Source organism: Oncorhynchus keta, chromosome 2 (genome assembly GCF_023373465.1).
Source record: "Oncorhynchus keta strain PuntledgeMale-10-30-2019 chromosome 2, Oket_V2, whole genome shotgun sequence".
Lineage (NCBI taxonomy): Eukaryota > Metazoa > Chordata > Actinopteri > Salmoniformes > Salmonidae > Oncorhynchus > Oncorhynchus keta.
The window spans coordinates 53127099-53146273 of record NC_068422.1 but is presented as its reverse complement, the minus strand read 5'-3'; the positions used below and the strand labels follow the sequence as shown (position 1 = coordinate 53146273).

The following is a 19175-nucleotide window of genomic DNA, read 5'->3' as shown; positions in this document are numbered from 1 at the left end:
CATATCTATTTGATGATAAGTCATTCCTGGCAGTTTGGTTTCTCCTCTGAACCACATGGTAAAATGCACACAGCTGGAGATTGCGCAATAATTGCAACTGAGGACACCAAGCGGGGCACCTGGTAAATGTAGTCTCTTATGGTCAATCTTCCAATGATATGCCTATAAATACATCACAATGCTGCAGACACCTTGGGGAAACGACAGAAAGTGTAGGCTCATTCCTTGCGCATTCACAGCCATATAAGGAGACATTGGAACAAAGTGCATTCAAAATCTGTGGCATTTCCTGTTTGAAATTTCATCTTGGTTTCGCCTGTAGCATCAGTTCTGTGGCACTCACAGATAATATCTTTGCAGTTTTGGAAACGTCAGAGCGTCTTTCCAAAGCTGTCAATTATATGCATAGTCAAGCATCTTTTCGTGACAAAATATCTTGTTTAAAACGGGAACCTTTTTTTATCCAAAAATTAAGAGCGCCCCCTATATCGAAGAAGTTAACTCTTTTCTCTAGCTGTTTTAAAAAAACGTGGCCTATATTCTCTTCTCTTAATTGGACTTTGGGCTACAGGCTACGCTTTTATTATTTTATGCATGGCTTTCTCCTGATCAAACAATGATTGTAACGGAGTTCCATCTGTTTGACTAGCCTAAAAATGTAAAGTAGCCATGGGACTAATAATAAGAGCGAACAAACAATATCAATAGCCTATAGAAAAATGAAATTCCAAGTTCATTCAAGTCTATGCTTATTAAGAAAAATGATTAATGCGGCCTATAAAATCCCTCCATGTTCGAGGGTGAAAACCAAATGGCCAATAACCTATCCTCCTCCTAGGCTCTTCATAAAAGATAAGTTAACTCTTAAGGATCTGCAGATATGCATATTCTTGGTACCATTTGAAAGGAAACACTTTCAAGTTTGTGGAAATGTGAAAGGAATGTAGCAGAATATATCACAATAGATCTGGTAGAAGATTATACGATGAAATAAACAATTACGATCTTTGACATGCAAGAGAAAGGCCATAATGTATTATTCCATCCCAGGTGCAATGTGTGAATGTGCAAGGTTTTAGACTGATCCAATGAACCATTGCATTTCTGTTCAAAATGTTGTCTCAAGACTGCCCAAATGTGCCTAATTTGTTTATTATTAACTTTTCATGTTCAAAATTGTGCACTCTCCTCAAACAATAGCATGGTATTATTTCACTGTAATAGCTTCTATAAATTGGACAGTGCTTTTAAATTAACACGAATGTAAGCTTTCTGCCAATATCAGATATGTCTATGTCCTGGGAAAGTTTCTTGTTACTTACAACCCTCAAACTAATTGCTTTAGCCTAAGTTACCTCAACCATCCCGTGCAAAGGACACCGATCCCGAAGAATTTTATAGTGTAATGTAATCCTATAGGCTATTTGCAAATCACGGCTTTGAGAGATGGAACAAACAATATTGTTTTACTATTTTATGAGGCAAATAAAGCAACTCTCTAGTTGTGAATACAGTCAACTGCTTCTATCCAGCCCATGATGTATAACCTAAGGCTGTTACTTATCAGACTGTCACTGCTCCATCATGTGCGCCCCACGAAGACAAACACCCTCCGTTTCATGCAGAAGCTCCTCCACCAGAAAGGAATATTAAAAAAGATGTGCCGCCACTTAGCCTCTGCCCAGGGTATCGACAACGTTATGATTCATCCAGTTAATTCCTTTTGGGGTAATAGGCCAACTGGCTATTGAGTTTTGGGGGAGGGGTTGGCCAATAAGAAGCAATACATTCATATATCAATGCTTTCTGGGTCCATAATCACAATAGGACAAAGGTTGACATCGCCCAACCCTAGTGCTATTCTGACCTGAGATCCTTGTGCCTTACTCAAATGTTCGTACAAGTCTCCATTGACATAAATCTGAAAGTGTGCGTTTTCACATGTTTATTTAAACTCGGAATTGGACTCCAATGTCATGTTTCCACTGTAAGAATTGCTTGGCCTAAAGACAGACTTTTGTGTTTCCATCTCTGAATGTAACTGACCTGAAAAAAGACTTGGTGTGCCTTGAGGACTTTGGTTGTAATGAAACCCCTGAAAACTATCCACCTGTTCCCTCTGTTTTATCAAAGGTGATCCTGGAGGACGTGGCCATGCTGCAGATCAAGCCTGACCAGTTCACCTACACCAGCGACCACTTCCCTCGCATCCAGGGCATGGCGGAGCAGCTGTTGAGGGAGGGCAAGGCCTACATCGACGACACACCCCCAGAGCAGATGAAGGCGGCGAGGGAACAGCGCACCGAGTCCCGCCACCGCAGCAACTGTAAGGGGAATGGGAGTGGAGCAATGGCTGAATTTCACCCTCAATCCGTAGGCACTGTTAGATCTGAAACTATTTCATATGATCATCTTCACCCCTCTCTCGCTCTCCCCCAGCGGTGGAGGAGAACCTGAAGATGTGGGAGGAGATGAAGGCAGGCACGGAGTACGGCCAGACGTGCTGCATGCGGGCCAAGATTGACATGGCCTCCAACAACGGCTGCATGCGCGACCCCACCCTCTACCGCTGTAAGAATGCCCCCCACCCCCGCACTGGCAGCACTTACAGGTAGGGGGACACGGCATGCTACCAACATTTTTTAAAAATGGAATTAATGCACTTTTTAAAATGATTTAACCTAGCAAATAAACGATTTCTGCTTATTTTTTTATATTTTTTATAAAGTGTTAAGGACAGGTTTTACAATACCAAAAAACTCTAATTAAATCAAACTTTATTTGTCACATGAGCTGAAAACCAGGTGTAGACCTTCCTGTGAAATGCTTACTTACATGCCTTAACCAGCAATGCAGTTCAAGAAAGAGCTAAGAAACTTTTTACTTTAGTTTATTTGGTAAATATTATCACAATAAAATAACAAGCTTATATACAGGGGGTACTTGTACCGAGTCAATGTGCATGGGTTAGTTGAGGTAATTTGTACATGTAGGTAGGGGTAAAGCGACTGCATAGATAATAAACAGCGAACAGCAGCAGTGTAAAAACAAATGGTGGGGGGGGGGGGTCAATGTAAATAGTCTGGTGGCCGTTTGATGAATTGTTCAGCAGTCTCATGGGGATATAAGCTGTTAGTCTTTTGGTCCTATACTTGGCACTCAAATCAAATCCAATTTTATTTGTCACATACATATGGTTAGCAGAGGTTAATGCGAGTGTAGCGAAATGCTTGTGCTTCTAGTTCCGACAATGCAGTGATAACCAACAAGTAATCTAACTAACAATTCCAAAACTACTGTCTTATACACAGTGTAAGGGGATAAGGAATATGTACATAAGGATATATGAATGAGTGATGGTACAGAGCAGCATACAGTAGATGGTATCGAGTACAGTATATACATATGAGATGAGTATGTAGACAAAGTAAACAAAGTGGCATAGTTAAAGTGGCTAGTGATACATGTATTACATAAGGATGCAGTCGATGATGTAGAGTACAGTATATACGTATGCATATGAGATGAATAATGTAGGGTAAGTAACATTATATAAGGTAGCATTGTTTAAAGTGGCTAGTGATATATTTACATCATTTCCCATCAATTCCCATTATTAAAGTGGCTGGAGTTGGGTCAGTGTCAATGACAGTGTGTTGGCAGCAGCCACTCCATGTTAGTGGTGGCTGTTTAACAGTCTGATGGCCTTGAGATAGAAGCTGTTTTTCAGTCTCTCGGTCCCAGCTTTGATGCACCTGTACTGACCTCGCCTTCTGGATGATAGCGGGGTGAACAGGCAGTGGTTCGGGTGGTTGATGTCCTTGATGATCTTTATGGCCTTCCTGTAACATTGGGTGGTGTAGGTGTCCTGGAGGGCAGGTAGTTTGCCCCCGGTGATGCGTTGTGCAGACCTCACTACCCACTGGAGAGCCTTACGGTTGTGGGCGGAGCAGTTGCCGTACCAGGCGGTGATACAGCCCGACAGGATGCTCTCAATTGTGCATCTGTAGAAGTTTGTGAGTGCTTTTGGTGACAAGCCGAATTTCTTCAGCCTCCTGAGGTTGAAGAGGCGCTGCTGCGCCTTCTTCACGATGCTGTCAGTGTGAGTGGACCAATTCAGTTTGTCTGTGATGTGTATGCCGAGGAACTTAACTTGCTACCCTCTCCACTACTGTTCCATCGATGTGGATAGGGGGGTGTTCCCTCTGCTGTTTCCTGAAGTCCACAATCATCTCCTTAGTTTTGTTGACGTTGAGTGTGAGGTTATTTTCCTGACACCACACTCCGAGGGCCCTCACCTCCTCCCTGTAGGCCGTCTCGTCGTTGTTGGTAATCAAGCCTACCACTGTTGTGTCGTCCGCAAACTTGATGATTGAGTTGGAGGCGTGCGTGGCCACGCAGTCGTGGGTGAACAGGGAGTACAGGAGAGGGCTCAGAAGGGCACCCTTGTGGGGCCCCCGTGTTGAGGATCAGCGGGGAGGAGATGTTGTTGCCTACCCTCACCACCTGGGGGCGGCCCGTCAGGAAGTCCAGTACCCAGTTGCACAGGGCGGGGTCGAGACCCAGGGTCTCGAGCTTGATGACGAGCTTGGAGGGTACTATGGTGTTGAATGCCGAGCTGTAGTCGATGAACAGCATTCTCACATAGGTATTCCTCTTGTCCAGGTGGGTTAGGGCAGTGTGCAGTGTGGTTGAGATTGCGTCGTCTGTGGACCTATTTGGGCGGTAAGCAAATTGGAGTGGGTCTAGGGTGTCAGGTAGGGTGGAGGTGATATGGTCCTTGACTAGTCTCTCAAAGCACTTCATGATGACGGAAGTGAGTGTTACGGGCGGTAGTCGTTTAGCTCAGTTACCTTAGCTTTCTTGGGAACAGGAACAATGGTGGCCCTCTTGAAGCATGTGGGAACAGCAGACTGGTATAGGGATTGATTGAATATGTCCGTAAACACACCGGCCAGCTGGTCTGCGCATGCTCTGAGGGCGCAGCTGGGGATGCCGTCTGGGCCTGCAGCCTTGCGAGGGTTAACACGTTTAAATGTCTTACTCACCTCGGCTGCAGTGAAGGAGAGACCGCATGTTTTCGTTGCAGGCCGTGTCAGTGGCACTGTATTGTCCTCAAAGCGGGCAAAAAAGTTATTTAGTCTGCCTGGGAGCAAGACATCCTGGTCCGTGACTGACTGGGCTGGGTTTCTTCTTGTAGTCCGTGATTGACTGTAGACCCTGCCACATGCCTCTTGTGTCTGAGCCATTGAATTGAGATTCTACTTTGTCTCTGTACTGACGCTTAGCTTGTTTAATAGCCTTGCGGAGGGAATAGCTGCATTGTTTATATTCGGTCATGTTACCAGACACCTTGCCCTGATTAAAAGCAGTGGTTCGCGCTTTCAGTTTCACGCGAATGCTGCCATCAATCCGGTACCGCTTGTCATGAGGTAGCGGATAGAACAGTTTGACTTAGGTGGCTGGAGTCTTTGACAATTTTTAGGGCCTTCCTCTGACACCGCCTAGTATAAAGTTCTTGGATGGCAGGAAGCTTGGCCTCAGGAATGTACTGGGCCGTACGCACTACCCTCTGTAGTGTCTTGCGGTCGGAGGCTGAGCAGTTGCCATACCAGGCGGCGATGCAGCCTGTCAGGATGCTCTCGATGGTGCAGCTGTAGAACTTTCTGGGGACCCATGCCAAATATTTTCCGTCTCCTGAGGGGGAATAGGCGTTTTCGTGCCATCTCCTCGACTGTCCTGGTGTGTTTGGACCATGCTTCAAGGAACTTGAAGCTCCCGACACGCTCCACTACAGCCCTGACAATGTTAATGGTGGCCTGTTCGACCTGCCTTTTCCTGCAGTCCACAATCGGATCCTTTGTCTTGCTCACATTGAGGGAGAGGTGTTGTCTCTGACCTCCCTGTAGGCTGTCTCATCGTTGTCGATATTCAGGCCTACCACTGTTGTCATCAGCAAACTTGATGATGGTGTTGGAGTTGTGCTTGGCCATGCAGTCGTAGGTGAACGGGGACTAAGTGGACTAAGCACGCACCCCTGAGGGGCCCCAGTCTTGAGGATCAGCGTGGCAGATGTGTTGTTTCCTCAATTACTTCCTGGGGGTGGCCCGTCAGGAAGTCCAGGTTCCAGTTGCAGAGGGAGGTGTTCAGTCCCAGGGTCCTCAGCTTATTGATGAGCTTGGAAGGCACTATGGTGTTGAACGCTGAGCTGTAGTCAATGAATAGCATTCTCACGTAGCTGTTTTTTTTGTCGTGGGAAAGGGCAGTGTGGAGTGCGATTGAGATTGTCATCTGTTGGGACGCTATGAGAATTGTGTGAGTGGGTCTAAGGCAGGTGTGCCCAACCTTCTTTGACGTGAGATCTACTTCTTCATTTGCCATCCTGATGAGATCTACCAGTCTCTAAACCAACCAACAAAATGTATGAAACACAACACACCACTGAGTATGGACCTGCTGCTTTGATACCTATTTGATACCCAAATATAATGTAGACCAAAAACATTTTTTCCACAATTTTGGCATTGGGTGGAGGCATGTAGTTTTTCATAGTCTGTAGCAGCTTGTTGCAAGTCTCATGCAGGCCACAAGTTTGTCCTCAGTCATAGTAAATCTCTACTTGGACTTTATTATCTTCATGTGAGAAAATGCAGACTCACAGAGGTAGGTTGATCCAAAAAGGGCTGATAAGTTGAGAGCACATCTTGTTATGTTGGGATACTTCTCTGCTTGCAGTAGCTCCCAGAACTCTTCCTTCATCTCAGTGGCTGGCCCGAATATCAGCTGAATGTCATGTTTAAATGGTGAGAAATTCAGTTTCTGCTTTAGTTGTGTCCAACTGAAAAAGTGATCCCATTTTGGAGGCTATGACTTCCACATTTATGTCTGTGAAAAATGGAAAGCACATATAAGTGGCAATAGGCTCAAGTGATGCAAAGTCAGAGAAACTACTGTCAAACTCAGATAAGATACTCTGGACTTGCTCCACGTAACGTGCATTGTAAAGCTGTGCTGTGTCCTTGCCCTGTCGTTCAAGTTCTGAATGCATGTGTTGACAGAAGTGCAGGTCCTTACGTTTCAGCTTTCCTGTGAGCAGTCGTAGTTTGCATTTAAATGTTCACAGAGCTGATCATGTCAGTTACATCTTTTCCTTTTCCTTGCAGTTCTACATTCAATTCATTAAGCATGTAAGTTATGTCAATGAGAAATGCTCAATCCAGGAGTCACTGTGTGTCCTCTAGCTGTGCATATTCTGCATGTTTGGAAACCTTGAGAAACTCCTTGATTGGCAACAACTCACTGAAACTCCCACAACTGTGTGCAGCAGCAGGTCTGTGTTCTCCGCTTTAGTCTCTTCTAAGTGAATAGTAAATAGACTGCTACAAATAATATAGATGAGAACGCTTGGTAGATAGTGTGGTCTACAGCTTATCTTAAGTTACTCTACCTCAGGTGAGCAATACCTCAACTTCTTTAATAGTAGACATCGTGCACCAGCTGTTATTGACAAATAGACACACACCCTCGCCCCTTGTCTTACCAGACGTAGCTTGTCAGGCCTGCCGTGTCGTCGTTCAGCCACGACTTGGTGGGACATAAGATATTACTGTTTTTAATGTCTCGTTGGTAGGATAGTCTTGATCGTACGTATATCATTCATTTTGTTTTCCAATGATTGCACGTTCACCAATAGAACGGATGGTATTGGAGGTTTACTCACTTGCCTATGAATTCAGAGAAGGCAGCCTGACCTCTGCCCCATTTTTTTTTTCTCTGTCTTTTCTTCACGCAAATGGGCCTGTTCCCAAGAAAGCAGTATATCCTTCGCACCGAACTCATTAATTAGTTTTTTTCCCATTTCAAGGTGATTAATCGCTGTTCTGATGTCCAGAATTTATTTTCGGTCATAAGAGACGGTAGCAGCAACATTATGTAAGAAATAAGTTACAAACAATGATAAAAATAGCACGGGTTAGGAGCCCTAAAAATGACAGCCATCCCCTCCGGTGCCATTCATTGGGCGTGGGTGAAATTTTGCTGTTTTAAAGCTAACTTCCTGCAAATCAACACATTTTGCAATGTTATGCTGTCACTCACTCAAGCGCAACAAAATCAGTGGGGCACCCCATGCAACAAATTGTTGATTCTCCCCAACTGTCTAGTTTTAATTCCCTTATATATGATCTTATAAAAAATGTATAGCTCCATAATTTTTTATACATACTTTGTATGGTTTTAGTCATTTCAAGGTTATACTGAAATATTTTTGCCTGCCCACCGCTGCTGAATGAATGTAGGGGAAACACTGGTATCACTCTTGGCTCACGCCTGGCAAATATGGTATATCCTGTGCAGCAGCTCACAAAGGTGCATTACAGGTTTCACACATTTCATAAAGACATACAGGGGGACAGTATAGAAACATCCTCCTTTCCAAAATAGTGACTCAACCCTCTCTACACCTCCCCCAGGGTGTACCCCACATACGACTTTGCCTGCCCCATCGTTGACAGTGTGGAGGGCGTGACTCATGCGCTGCGCACAACAGAGTACCACGATCGCGACGACCAGTTCTACTGGGTGATCGAGGCGTTGCGTCTGCGCAAGCCCTACATCTGGGAGTACGCCCGGCTCAACCTCAACAACACTGTGCTCTCCAAGCGCAAGCTCACCTGGTTCGTTAACCAGGGCTACGTCGATGGCTGGTGAGTCCACTAATATCCTTTCTACACGACAGGGTGTTGGGTTCACTAGGACACACCATAGCAAAATTGTATGTAACTGTAAATGAAGACCGGTGTTCTAATTTGACAAGTACAGGAAGTACCACTGTTTAAAAAAAAAAACAATCTCTCTGGAATAAATTGTCACTTTCCGCTGATGAAGTAGATTTTTGAGATCCGTTGGTATAAGATAATCTTCACTATTTTCTTTCCCCTCTCCCTCAGGGACGACCCTCGCTTCCCAACTGTCAGAGGTGTCCTGCGCAGAGGAATGACCGTTGAGGGCCTCAAGCAGTTCATCGCTGCCCAGGTGTGTGTGTGTGTGTGTGTGTGTGTGTGTGTTGCTATGTACAACCCCGTTTTGAGAAGTGACTGTCAACTGCTTTCTAGTACTCAGTGGTTCCTCAGATCTTAATGACCTGTGTGTGTGTGTGTGTCTAAGAACCTTGTTGATGTTCATCCCATCTTACTTTCAGGTTTTTAGCCTGTACTCCCCCCTTTTATTCCCTTGTTGATTCTGTCTTCGAAACCTTATTTTTATTATTATTATTATTATTATTATTTTGTCTTTTTCCCCCACTCACCCAGGGTGGATCCAGGTCCGTGGTCAACATGGAATGGGACAAGATCTGGGCCTTCAACAAGAAGGTATGCATGCATGAACACTGATATTCCCATCCACATACTCCCTACATACCCATTTGGACTGATCCTGATTGAATCCTGCCCCTTGATCCTAATTAAAGCCTGCCACTTTGAAACCCACTGTAGGGGTGAAGCTGGTCACCTCACACCCATCCCATATATGAAAATCGTTGGCATGAGGGGAAAATACATTGTTGGTAGATTTGACAAGACTGTATTGTAGGTTTTTAGAAATGTTCAGTTATTGAAGGTTTTGGTTGCCGCAAAATGAAATGCTCTGAATCCCTAAGTAAGCTTGTTTCACGTGCACACACACATGGTTCCTTTGATAGGGTGCCTACTCACAGCTTGCATTGCTGCCTTCCTTGTGCTGCTCTTTTTCTCCTCTGCTTTACTCATTTTCCTCCCTTCATCCCCCCACTTTCCATCCTTCTGTCCAGGACATTCTACACAGGGACACCTGAAGTCAATCTTAAATGAATTATTCTTTATTGTCAGCAAGCTGAAGATGTAACAGTCAAACTTAGATGCATAAAGTACTGGTCTGAAATGAGCTCCACCGGGGCAGTGCCGTTAGATATCTTATATACTGATTACACAGACAAGCTACATTTGCATGATTTAGCTTCTTCATCATTAACGTTTGGTTCATGCATGTGACCGGCCAATACTGGTTCATACATGTTACCGACCAATACCTCACGAGGCTTCTTCTCTCCAAGCCGAGACCTTGAAACTGAGAGAACCCTTTCGATTCTCAAAACAATGTTCTGGGTGTACTGCCAAATTGCTTATTCTAATAGTGAGGATTCCTCTCAGGCACGATGAATCAGTCACTTGCATGAACCCAGTCAAATTGGTTATTAGAAAAGCACAAACATATTTTCCTTCACATTCCCTCTTCATGACTTCGCTCTGTCAGTGGCTTAAACTTAGAGGGGCCGTTTAATGAAGAATGTACAACTTCTTCTTCTTACCTTAACTATAAGGGTCGGTTTCATAGACCTAGATTAAGTGTAGTTCTGGACTAAAAAGAATGGTCAATGGAGAATCTCCACTAAACTTTATTTTTATTCCACGAATAGACTTAAGGCCCATGGAAACCGACTCTACTGTTTGACGAGACTCTTAGGTTCCTGTCCAAATCATTAGCCTTTACGTTTGATTGATGTGATCATGAAACAAGTTTCTCTCAAAATAAACGTGAATGTCACCGTCCAGCATACCTTATCACAAACTGATTAAAGTTGTAGAATTATTTGGCCGATTTTTATTTGTATTAAAAAAAAAAAAAAGATATATATATTTTGCCACAGATAATACAATGCAGCCCCATCTGGGAGACTCTAACATTCATTGCAATCATCTCCCCCTAATTTATACACTCCTCGCTACCTTACAGAATTTCATGTAAATCTTGGCATTCCATTGTCTGTCTGCATGCAGTAACTGCCTCCTCTTAAATTTGCGCACCTATGCATCTGGGCTGGATGACGTCATGCAAAAGTGCTCCTCCATGGTCAGGGGGGCTAGGTGTTGTCAAGGTGCCATTTTTTTTGTGTCCAATATACAAACACCCCATTCTTCTAAACCATTAATGATTTAAACATTGCTATGTATGTCATATATTATCTAGGGAAGACATTTATTTCCCCTCTAAGCCCATGATATTTGCAATGAGGAGGGGGGGATGTAGTAGATGTACCCAATCCTGTCTGAACTTGTTTTACCCACTCCGAACCTCCAGTCTATCTCTCGTTTGACATTGAACTGCATCTCACTTTCTGTTTCCAAGCTGCCAATTAGCTGTATCAAGGTACTCCTCCTCCTTCCCTCAATCTTTGTGCTTTCCATCCTGTCCCTCCCCCGTCTTCTCCAATCTGCATTTTCATTAATTCTACAACAATTTTGCTTAAATCCCACTCGGAGCAAATGTTAAGCTCATTCTGGAGTCTGACTCCTAGTCACTTCTGAGAAGAACATCCCTATGAAGTGAACTTTCTTCCCCTACCCCCATACTGCTCTCCTAGACACTCCTGTCCCATTGCTTATGTGTCCCTGATTTTTCCGGCCACCTCCCATTCCCACAACTGGCAGCTTTGAGGTGTAGAGGTGACTAGCAGAAGGAAAACAGTGGATTCCAGTAGTCTTCGAAAAGTGACTATTCACTTGCTTTTGGCAGACATATTTTGGAAGACTACTAGTATCTATAAACTCTGATTAGGAAAACCTTTGGTGGCACCGACATACCTGTATATAACATGACAGCAGTGCATTGTTAGGCTCTGTTTTTACTTTGCTACAGGATGTGAAACATTCAAAGGTCCTCCTCCTCCCCATGGTTATAGATGCTCCAATTTTGCCTTTAGTCTGTGTAGTTGGCAATACATACTGCAAAACTGGATCCCCCTCTACGTTCTATCCTCCATGTCGTCCCTGTACTCTGCCACCACCATCCACCCCTTCTTTTCTTCCTTCAATGGTGTGTATGGTAAAAGTGTTTCTGTTCACTTGCCCAGAAAAATACTATTTTGACACTTGAGCCAAGCTGTACTGTGCTGGGTTGGGTATTTTCCTTTCACTTTGTTGTTTCCAGCATGGTTCCAACAACTATGGTGGATGCATAACTAGGCCAGCACAGTACCCCTCTGCTCTGTAGGCTCAGCTGGTTAGTGTGAAATAAGTTGAAGATGTTCCGGTCCAATTGAACTGTCCTCTGTGGACTCGTCTTCAGTCAGGATTTTGAATGAGTTTTTATGTCTATACAGGAAATCATTGCAATAATGAACCTCTTCCATTTCTGTGTGTCTGTAGATTATCGACCCAGTGGCCCCCAGATACACGGCCCTGTCAGGATCCTACTCAGTCCCTGTTGTCATCCCTGAGGCAACAGAGGAGATGAAGGAGGCCGTCAAACACCCCAAGGTACCCTGATTCCAATTATTTGCACTGAAGTGGCACACTATTCCCGACAAAGTACAATACAAAAGCCAAAAGTAGTGCACAATATAGGGATTATGGTGTAATTTTGGAGAAAGCCTGACAAGATAGAAGTATTGCACTCCAATCTAGTTTTCAACAGCCAAAGTATGACATGTATATTACTCTGACAATGTTAAGAGTTCCCCTCACAATCAAAATACCTCAGTCGAGTTGAGTGTATATGATGTACATTATCAACCAACTTAAATCTTTCCCAAATGAATAACCAAATTAATATAGTCAAATAAACTGCCAAATCAACCAAATATAGTCAATCAATCATACCACCTGCTACTAAACCTGGCAAATTAATTGTTTTACCCTCCCAGAACACAGAGGTGGGGATGAAAGAGGTCTGGTACGGACCCAGGGTGCTGGTGGAGGGGGCAGATGCAGAGACCTTCACAAAGGGAGAGATAGTAACCTTCATCAACTGGGGAAACATCATCATCACCCAGATCCACAAGTAAGATTGTGATCCCACCTTGAAGTTCAACTTATAAAACATACATACAGGCTTCATAAGCACCATACAAATGCTTCTCAAATCATCTATATGAGCATGTCATACTTTAAAAATTGTCTATAAACATTATGGATGTGCATATTTCCCTTTCAAGACCATTTGATACGTATCTAGATACATGGGCTCCGATACGATAACATAATAAATGACATTGGTTGTCACTCAACTGATAAAGCCTAATTTTGCGCAAGCTATTTTACAAATGTTTGAATGCTGAAAGTGACTCGCGGCCAACCTGTCATTGGTCAGCATGCGAAATAGTGTGCAGTTTGACTAGGCTACTGATATTGCCTGGGTTGTTCGGGATGCGAAATGACTTGTAGATCAATAACTGTCAACACAGTTACATGCTTAGTTTGACACTAAAGTAGAGGACACATCAGTTGTCACAGAAGATTAAGGATATTTTTGGAAGGTTGAAAGAAAGTAATTACAAGCAACAACAACAAAGTAATGTTTCAGTCGATGTTATGACCGATGCTTGCTACATTTGGATCAGTTTGGGGTCCCGTGGGCCAATGCACTCAACCTTAAACATTTGGACTGGGAACCGATGCCTATTGGTGAATCATTACATCCCTAATAAACAGTGCGTTATGTCAGTGGTTCTCAATGTTTTTGCCTTGGCCCTACACACCAACTCATCATTAAGCTTTGAATCAGATCATTTGAATCATCTGTATAGTGCTAAGGCAAAAACAAAATTGTGAACACCTTTGAGTCCCCAGGAACAGGCTTAAGAACCACTGCGTTATGCCACATTTGGGATTTCACCCAACCGTGGGAATTACGTCAAATGAAATCTAATTTTTTCACATGCGCCGAATACAGACCTTACAGTGAATTGCTTTCTTTTACAAGCCCTTAACCAACAATGCAGTTTTAAAAAAATACCTAAAAAAAGAAATTAAAGTAACAAATAAAGAGCAGCAGTAAAGAGTTTAGCAAGGCTATATACAGGGGTAACTAAAGTGACTAAGCATAGATAATAACAGAGTAGCAGCAGTGGGGAGACCATGCAAATAGTCTGGATAGCCATTTGATTAGATGTTCAGGAGTCTTATGGTTTGGCGGTTGAAGCTGTTTAGAAGCCTCTTGGACCTAGACTTGGTGCCACGGTACCGCTTGCCGTGCGGAAGCAGAGAGAACAGTCTATGACTAGGGTGGCTGGAGTCTTTGATAATTTTTAAGGCCTTCCTCTGACACCGCCTAGTATTGAGGTCCTGGTTGGCAGGAAGCTTGGCCCCAGTGATGTACTGGGCCGTACGCACTACTACCCTCTGTAGTGCCTTGTGCTCGGAGGCAGAGCAGTTGCCATATCAGGCAGTGATGCAACCAGTCAGGATTAGAGGTCGACCGATTTAATCTGAATGGCCGATTAATTAGGGCCGATTTCAAGTTTTCATAAGAATCGGAAATCGGTATTTTTTTAAATACCTTTATTTAACTAGGCAAGTCAGTTAAGAACACATTTTTACTTTCAATGACGGCCTAGGAACGGTGGGTTAACTGCCTCGTTCAGGGGCAGACGACAGATTTTCACCTTGTCAGCTCGGGGGATCCAATCTTGCAACCTTACAGTTAACTTGTCACACACAATAACGACCTACCTCTCTCTCGTTGCACTCCACAAGGAGACTGCCTGTTACGCGAATGCAGTAAGCCAAGGTATGTTGCTAGCTAGCATTAAACTTATAAAAAACAATCAATCATAATCACTAGTTAACTACACATGGTTGATATTACTAGATATTATCTAGCGTGTCCTGCGTTGCATATAATCTGACTGAGCGGTGGTATGCAGAAGCAGGTGTGTAAAAATTCATTCGAACAGCACTTTCGTGCGTTTTGCCAGCAGCTCTTCGTTGTGCTTCAAGCATTGCGCTGTTTATGACTTCAAGCCTATCAACTCCCGAGATGAGGCTGGTGTAACCGAAGTGAAATGGCTAGCTAGTTAGCGCGCTAATAGCGTTTCAAACGTCACTTGCTCTGAAACTTGTAGTAGTTGTTCCCCTTGCTCCGCATGGGTGACGCTGCTTCGATGTTGGCTGTTGTCGTTGTGTTGCTGGTTCGAGCCCAGGGAGGAGCGAGGAGAGGGACGGAAGCTATACTGTTACACTGGCAATACTAAAGTGCCTATAATAACATCCAATAGTCAAAGGTTAATGAAATACAAATGGTATAGAGGGAAATAGTCCTATAATTCCAATAATAACTACAACCAAAAACTTCTTACCTGGGAATATTGAAGACTCATGTGAAAAGGAATCACCAGCTTTCATATGTTCTGAGCAAGGAACTGAAACGTTAGCTTTCTTACATAGCACATATTGCTCTTTTACTTTCTTCTCAAACACTTTGTTTTTGCATTATTTCAACCAAATTGAATGTTCAATTTTTTATTTGAGGCTAAATAGATTTTATTTATGTATTCTATGAAGTTAAAATAAGTATTCATTCAGTATTGTTGTAATTGTCATTATTACAAATGGAATAAAATTGAGAGCTTCAAGTTCCTTGGCGTCCACCAACAAACTAACATGGTCCTAGCACACCAAGACAGTCGTGAAGAGGGCACGACAAAACCTATTCCTCCTCAGTAGACCGAAAAGATTTGGCACGGGTCCTCAGATCCTTAAAAGGTTTTACAGCTGCACCAGAGAGCATCCTTTACAGAGGTCGACCGATCATGATTTTTCAATGCCGATACCGATCGGCATCTTTTCGGTCTACTGAGGAGGAATAGGTTTTGTCGTGCCCTCTTCACGACTGTCTTGGTGTGCTAGGACCATGTTAGTTTGTTGGTGATGTGGACGCCAAGGAACTTGAAGCTCTCAACTTTTCCACTACAGACCCGTCACCTTTTTGGTCCTCCAATTATCGGTATCGGCATTGAAAAATCATGATCGGTCGACCTCTGTAAAGGATGCTCTCTGGTGCAGCTGTAAAACCTTTTAAGGATCTGAGGACCCGTGCCAAATCTTTTCGGTCTACTGAGGAGGAATAGGTTTTGTCGTGCCCTCTTCCAATTATCGGTATCGGCATTGAAAAATCATGATCGGTCGACCTCTGTAAAGGATGCTCTCTGGTGCAGCTGTAAAACCTTTTAAGGATCTGAGGACCCGTGCCAAATCTTTTCGGTCTACTGAGGAGGAATAGGTTTTGTCGTGCCCTCTTCACGACTGTCTTGGTGTGCTAGGACCATGTTAGTTTGTTGGTGATGTGGACGCCAAGGAACTTGAAGCTCTCAACTTTTCCACTACAGACCCGTCGATGAGAATGGGGGCATGCTCAGTCCTCCATTTCCTGTAGTCCACAATCATCTCCTTTGTCTTGATCACGTTGAGGGAGAGGTTGTTGTCCTGGCACCACACGTTCAGGTCTCTGACCTCCCTATAGGCTGTCTCATCGTTGTCGGTGATCAGGCCTACCAGTGTTGTGTCATCAGCAAACTTAATGTTGGTGTTGGAGTCGTGCCTGGCCATGCAGTCATGAGTGAAGCGGAAGTATGGGAGGGGACTGAGCGCACACCCTAGAGGGGCCCCTGTGTTGAGGATCAGTGTGGCTGATGTGTTGTTACCTACCCTCACCACCTGGGGGCGGCCCGTCAGGAAGTCCAGGTTCCAGTTGCAGAGGGAGGTGTTCAGTCCCAGGGTCCTTAGCTTATTGATGAGCTTTGAGGGCACTATGGTGTTGAATGCTGAGCTGTAGTCAATGAATAGCATTCTCACATAGCTGTTCCTTTTGTCCAGGTGGGAAAGGGCAGTGTGGAGTGCAATAGAGATTGCGTCATCTGTGGATCTGTTGGGGCGGTATGCAAATTGGAGTGGGTCTAGGGTTTCTGGGATAATGGTGTTGATGTGAGCCATGACCAGCCTTTCAAAGCACTTCATGGCTACAGACTCATTATAAACCATAACATAATCCTATAGATTTGTGAAGCAATTATTTTGTGCTTGACGCTTTTATGTATGCTATATAAAGCCTTCATAAATGGTTCTTAATTTAAAGTGGGATCGGAATATATTTTTTAGATGTGCAGCTTTTTACAGAAGGCTAGGTGTTCACCTAGTCCCAGGAAACGGCAGTACCAGCTAAGCAGTAAAACACAAAATTCAACTAATCAAGATCACTTGATACGTTGTGTGTGTATATTTATAAAAATATATACAGTGGAATATATATAGTTTAAATGTACCTATGATGAAAATTACAGGCCTCATCTTTTTAAGTGGGAGAACTTGCACAATTGGTGGCTGACTAAATACTTTTTTGCCCCACTGTATTTTATTTAATCTCAGCCCCCGTTACCCCAGGAGGCCTTTTTCCTTCTTAGTAGGCTGTCATTGTCAATAAGAATTTGTTAATAACTTACTTGCCTAGTTAAATACATGTAAAAATGAAATATTCTGTGGCTCTCCACATGCACTAGCCTAGATGTTATAGCTACACCATGTAACTAATATACAGTGCCTTCAGAAAATATTTAGACCCCTTCACTTATTCCACATTTTATGTTAAGGCCTTATTCAAAAATGGTTACAATTTTTTTTTTAATCCTGCGCATTCTGCACATATTACCCCATAATGACAAAGCGAAAACAGGTTTTTTGCAAATTTATAAAAAATGAAAATAATTAAATATTGCATTTACTTAAGTATTCAAACCCTTTGCTATGAGACTTGACATTGAGCTCAGGTGTATCTTGTTTCCATTGCTCATTCTTCAATGTTTCTACAACTTGATTGGAGTCCACCTGTAGTAGATTGAATTGATTGGACATGAGATTTGGAAAGGTACACCTGTCTATATAAAGATCCCATGGTTGACTGCATGTCAGAGCTAAAACCAAACCATGAGGTCAAAGGAATTGACCGTAGAGCTCCGAGTCAGGATAGTGTCGACGCACAGATTTGGGGAAGGGTACCGAAGCACTTCTGCAGCGTTGAAGTTCTCCAAGAAGGAGGAGAAGGGCCTTGGTCAAGGAGGTGACCAAGAACCCCATGATTACTCTCACAGTGCTCTAGAGTTCCTCTGTGGAGATGGTTGTCCTTCTGGAAGGTTCTCCCATCTCTGCAGCACTCCACCAATCAGGCCTTTATCGTATAGTGGCCAGATGGAAGCCACTCCTCAGTAAAAGGCACATGACGGTCTGCTTGGAGTTTATCAAAAGGCACCTAAAGACTCTGACCATGAGGAACAAGATTCTCTGGTCTGATGAAACCAAGATTGAACTCTTTGGCCTGAATGCCAAGCGTTATGTCTGGAGGAAACCTGGCACCATCTCTACAGTGAAGCATGGTGGTGACAGAATCATGCTGTGGGGGTGTTTTTCAGCGGCAGGGACTGGGAGACTAGTCAGGTTTGAGGGAAAGATGAACAAAGCAATGTACAGAGAGATCCTTGATGAAAACCTGCTCCAGATCGCTCAGGACCTCAGACTGGGGCAAAGGTTCACCTTCCAACAGGACAACGACCCTAAGAACATCCATGGGTATGACGCTGCAAGCTTGGCACACCTGTATTTGGGGAGTTTCTCCCATTCCTCTCAAGCTCTGTCAGGTTGGATGGGGAGTGTTGCTGCACAGCCATTTTCAGGTCTCTCCACAAATATTAGATCGGGTTCAAGTCCGGACTCTGACTGGGCCACTCAATGACATTCAGAAACTTGTCCGGAAGCCACTCCTACGTTGTCTTGGCTGTAATTGCTGCCAACGGTACCTCAACAAAGTACTGTGAAAATGGTCTGAATACTTACTTATTTTCTAAATTAGTAAACCTGTTTTTGCTTTATCATTAGGGGGTATTGTGTGTCGATCGAGGGTGGGAAAAAATATTTAATACAGTTAGGCTGAAACCTAACTGTGGAAAAAGTCACGGGGTCTGAATACTTTCCGAAGCCACTGTATATTTTCCTTCTGTCTTTCTCTCGCTCAATGTAACTGATGTGTCACATTAAAATGCATTGACTCTATGTTGAAAAACAATGTTGCCAAATGTACAATGATGGTAAAAAGACATGTCAACTTCCGAACTCCTACCCCCCCCACACACACACACACTCTACCTCACTTGATCTCTGTGATCCAGAGATGCCAGCGGTAAGGTCACCTCCCTGGACGGAAAACTGAACCTGGAGAACAAAGACTACAAGAAGACCACCAAGATCACGTGGCTGGCCGAGACCCCCCGCGCGCCCCTGCTGCCCACCGTCTGCGTCAACTACCAGCACCTCATCACCAAGCCTGTCATAGGCAAGGAGGACGACTTTAAGGAGTACATCAACAAACAGAGCAAG

At 43.8% G+C, this 19175-nt stretch overlaps 1 protein-coding gene across 1 annotated transcript in view; it reads left to right on the top strand.

Annotated features, from left to right (window-relative positions):
• Positions 1–19175, top strand: part of LOC118402787 (bifunctional glutamate/proline--tRNA ligase-like) — a 58654-nt gene that overhangs the window by 15614 nt on the left and 23865 nt on the right. Inside the window, exons 8-15 of the mRNA XM_035801047.2 lie at positions 2134–2326; positions 2440–2611; positions 8472–8705; positions 8949–9033; positions 9312–9371; positions 12183–12293; positions 12680–12816; positions 18968–19175. Coding sequence (XP_035656940.1) covers positions 2134–2326; positions 2440–2611; positions 8472–8705; positions 8949–9033; positions 9312–9371; positions 12183–12293; positions 12680–12816; positions 18968–19175 — 1200 coding nt within the window. The remainder of the gene's footprint in view (positions 1–2133; positions 2327–2439; positions 2612–8471; positions 8706–8948; positions 9034–9311; positions 9372–12182; positions 12294–12679; positions 12817–18967) is intronic.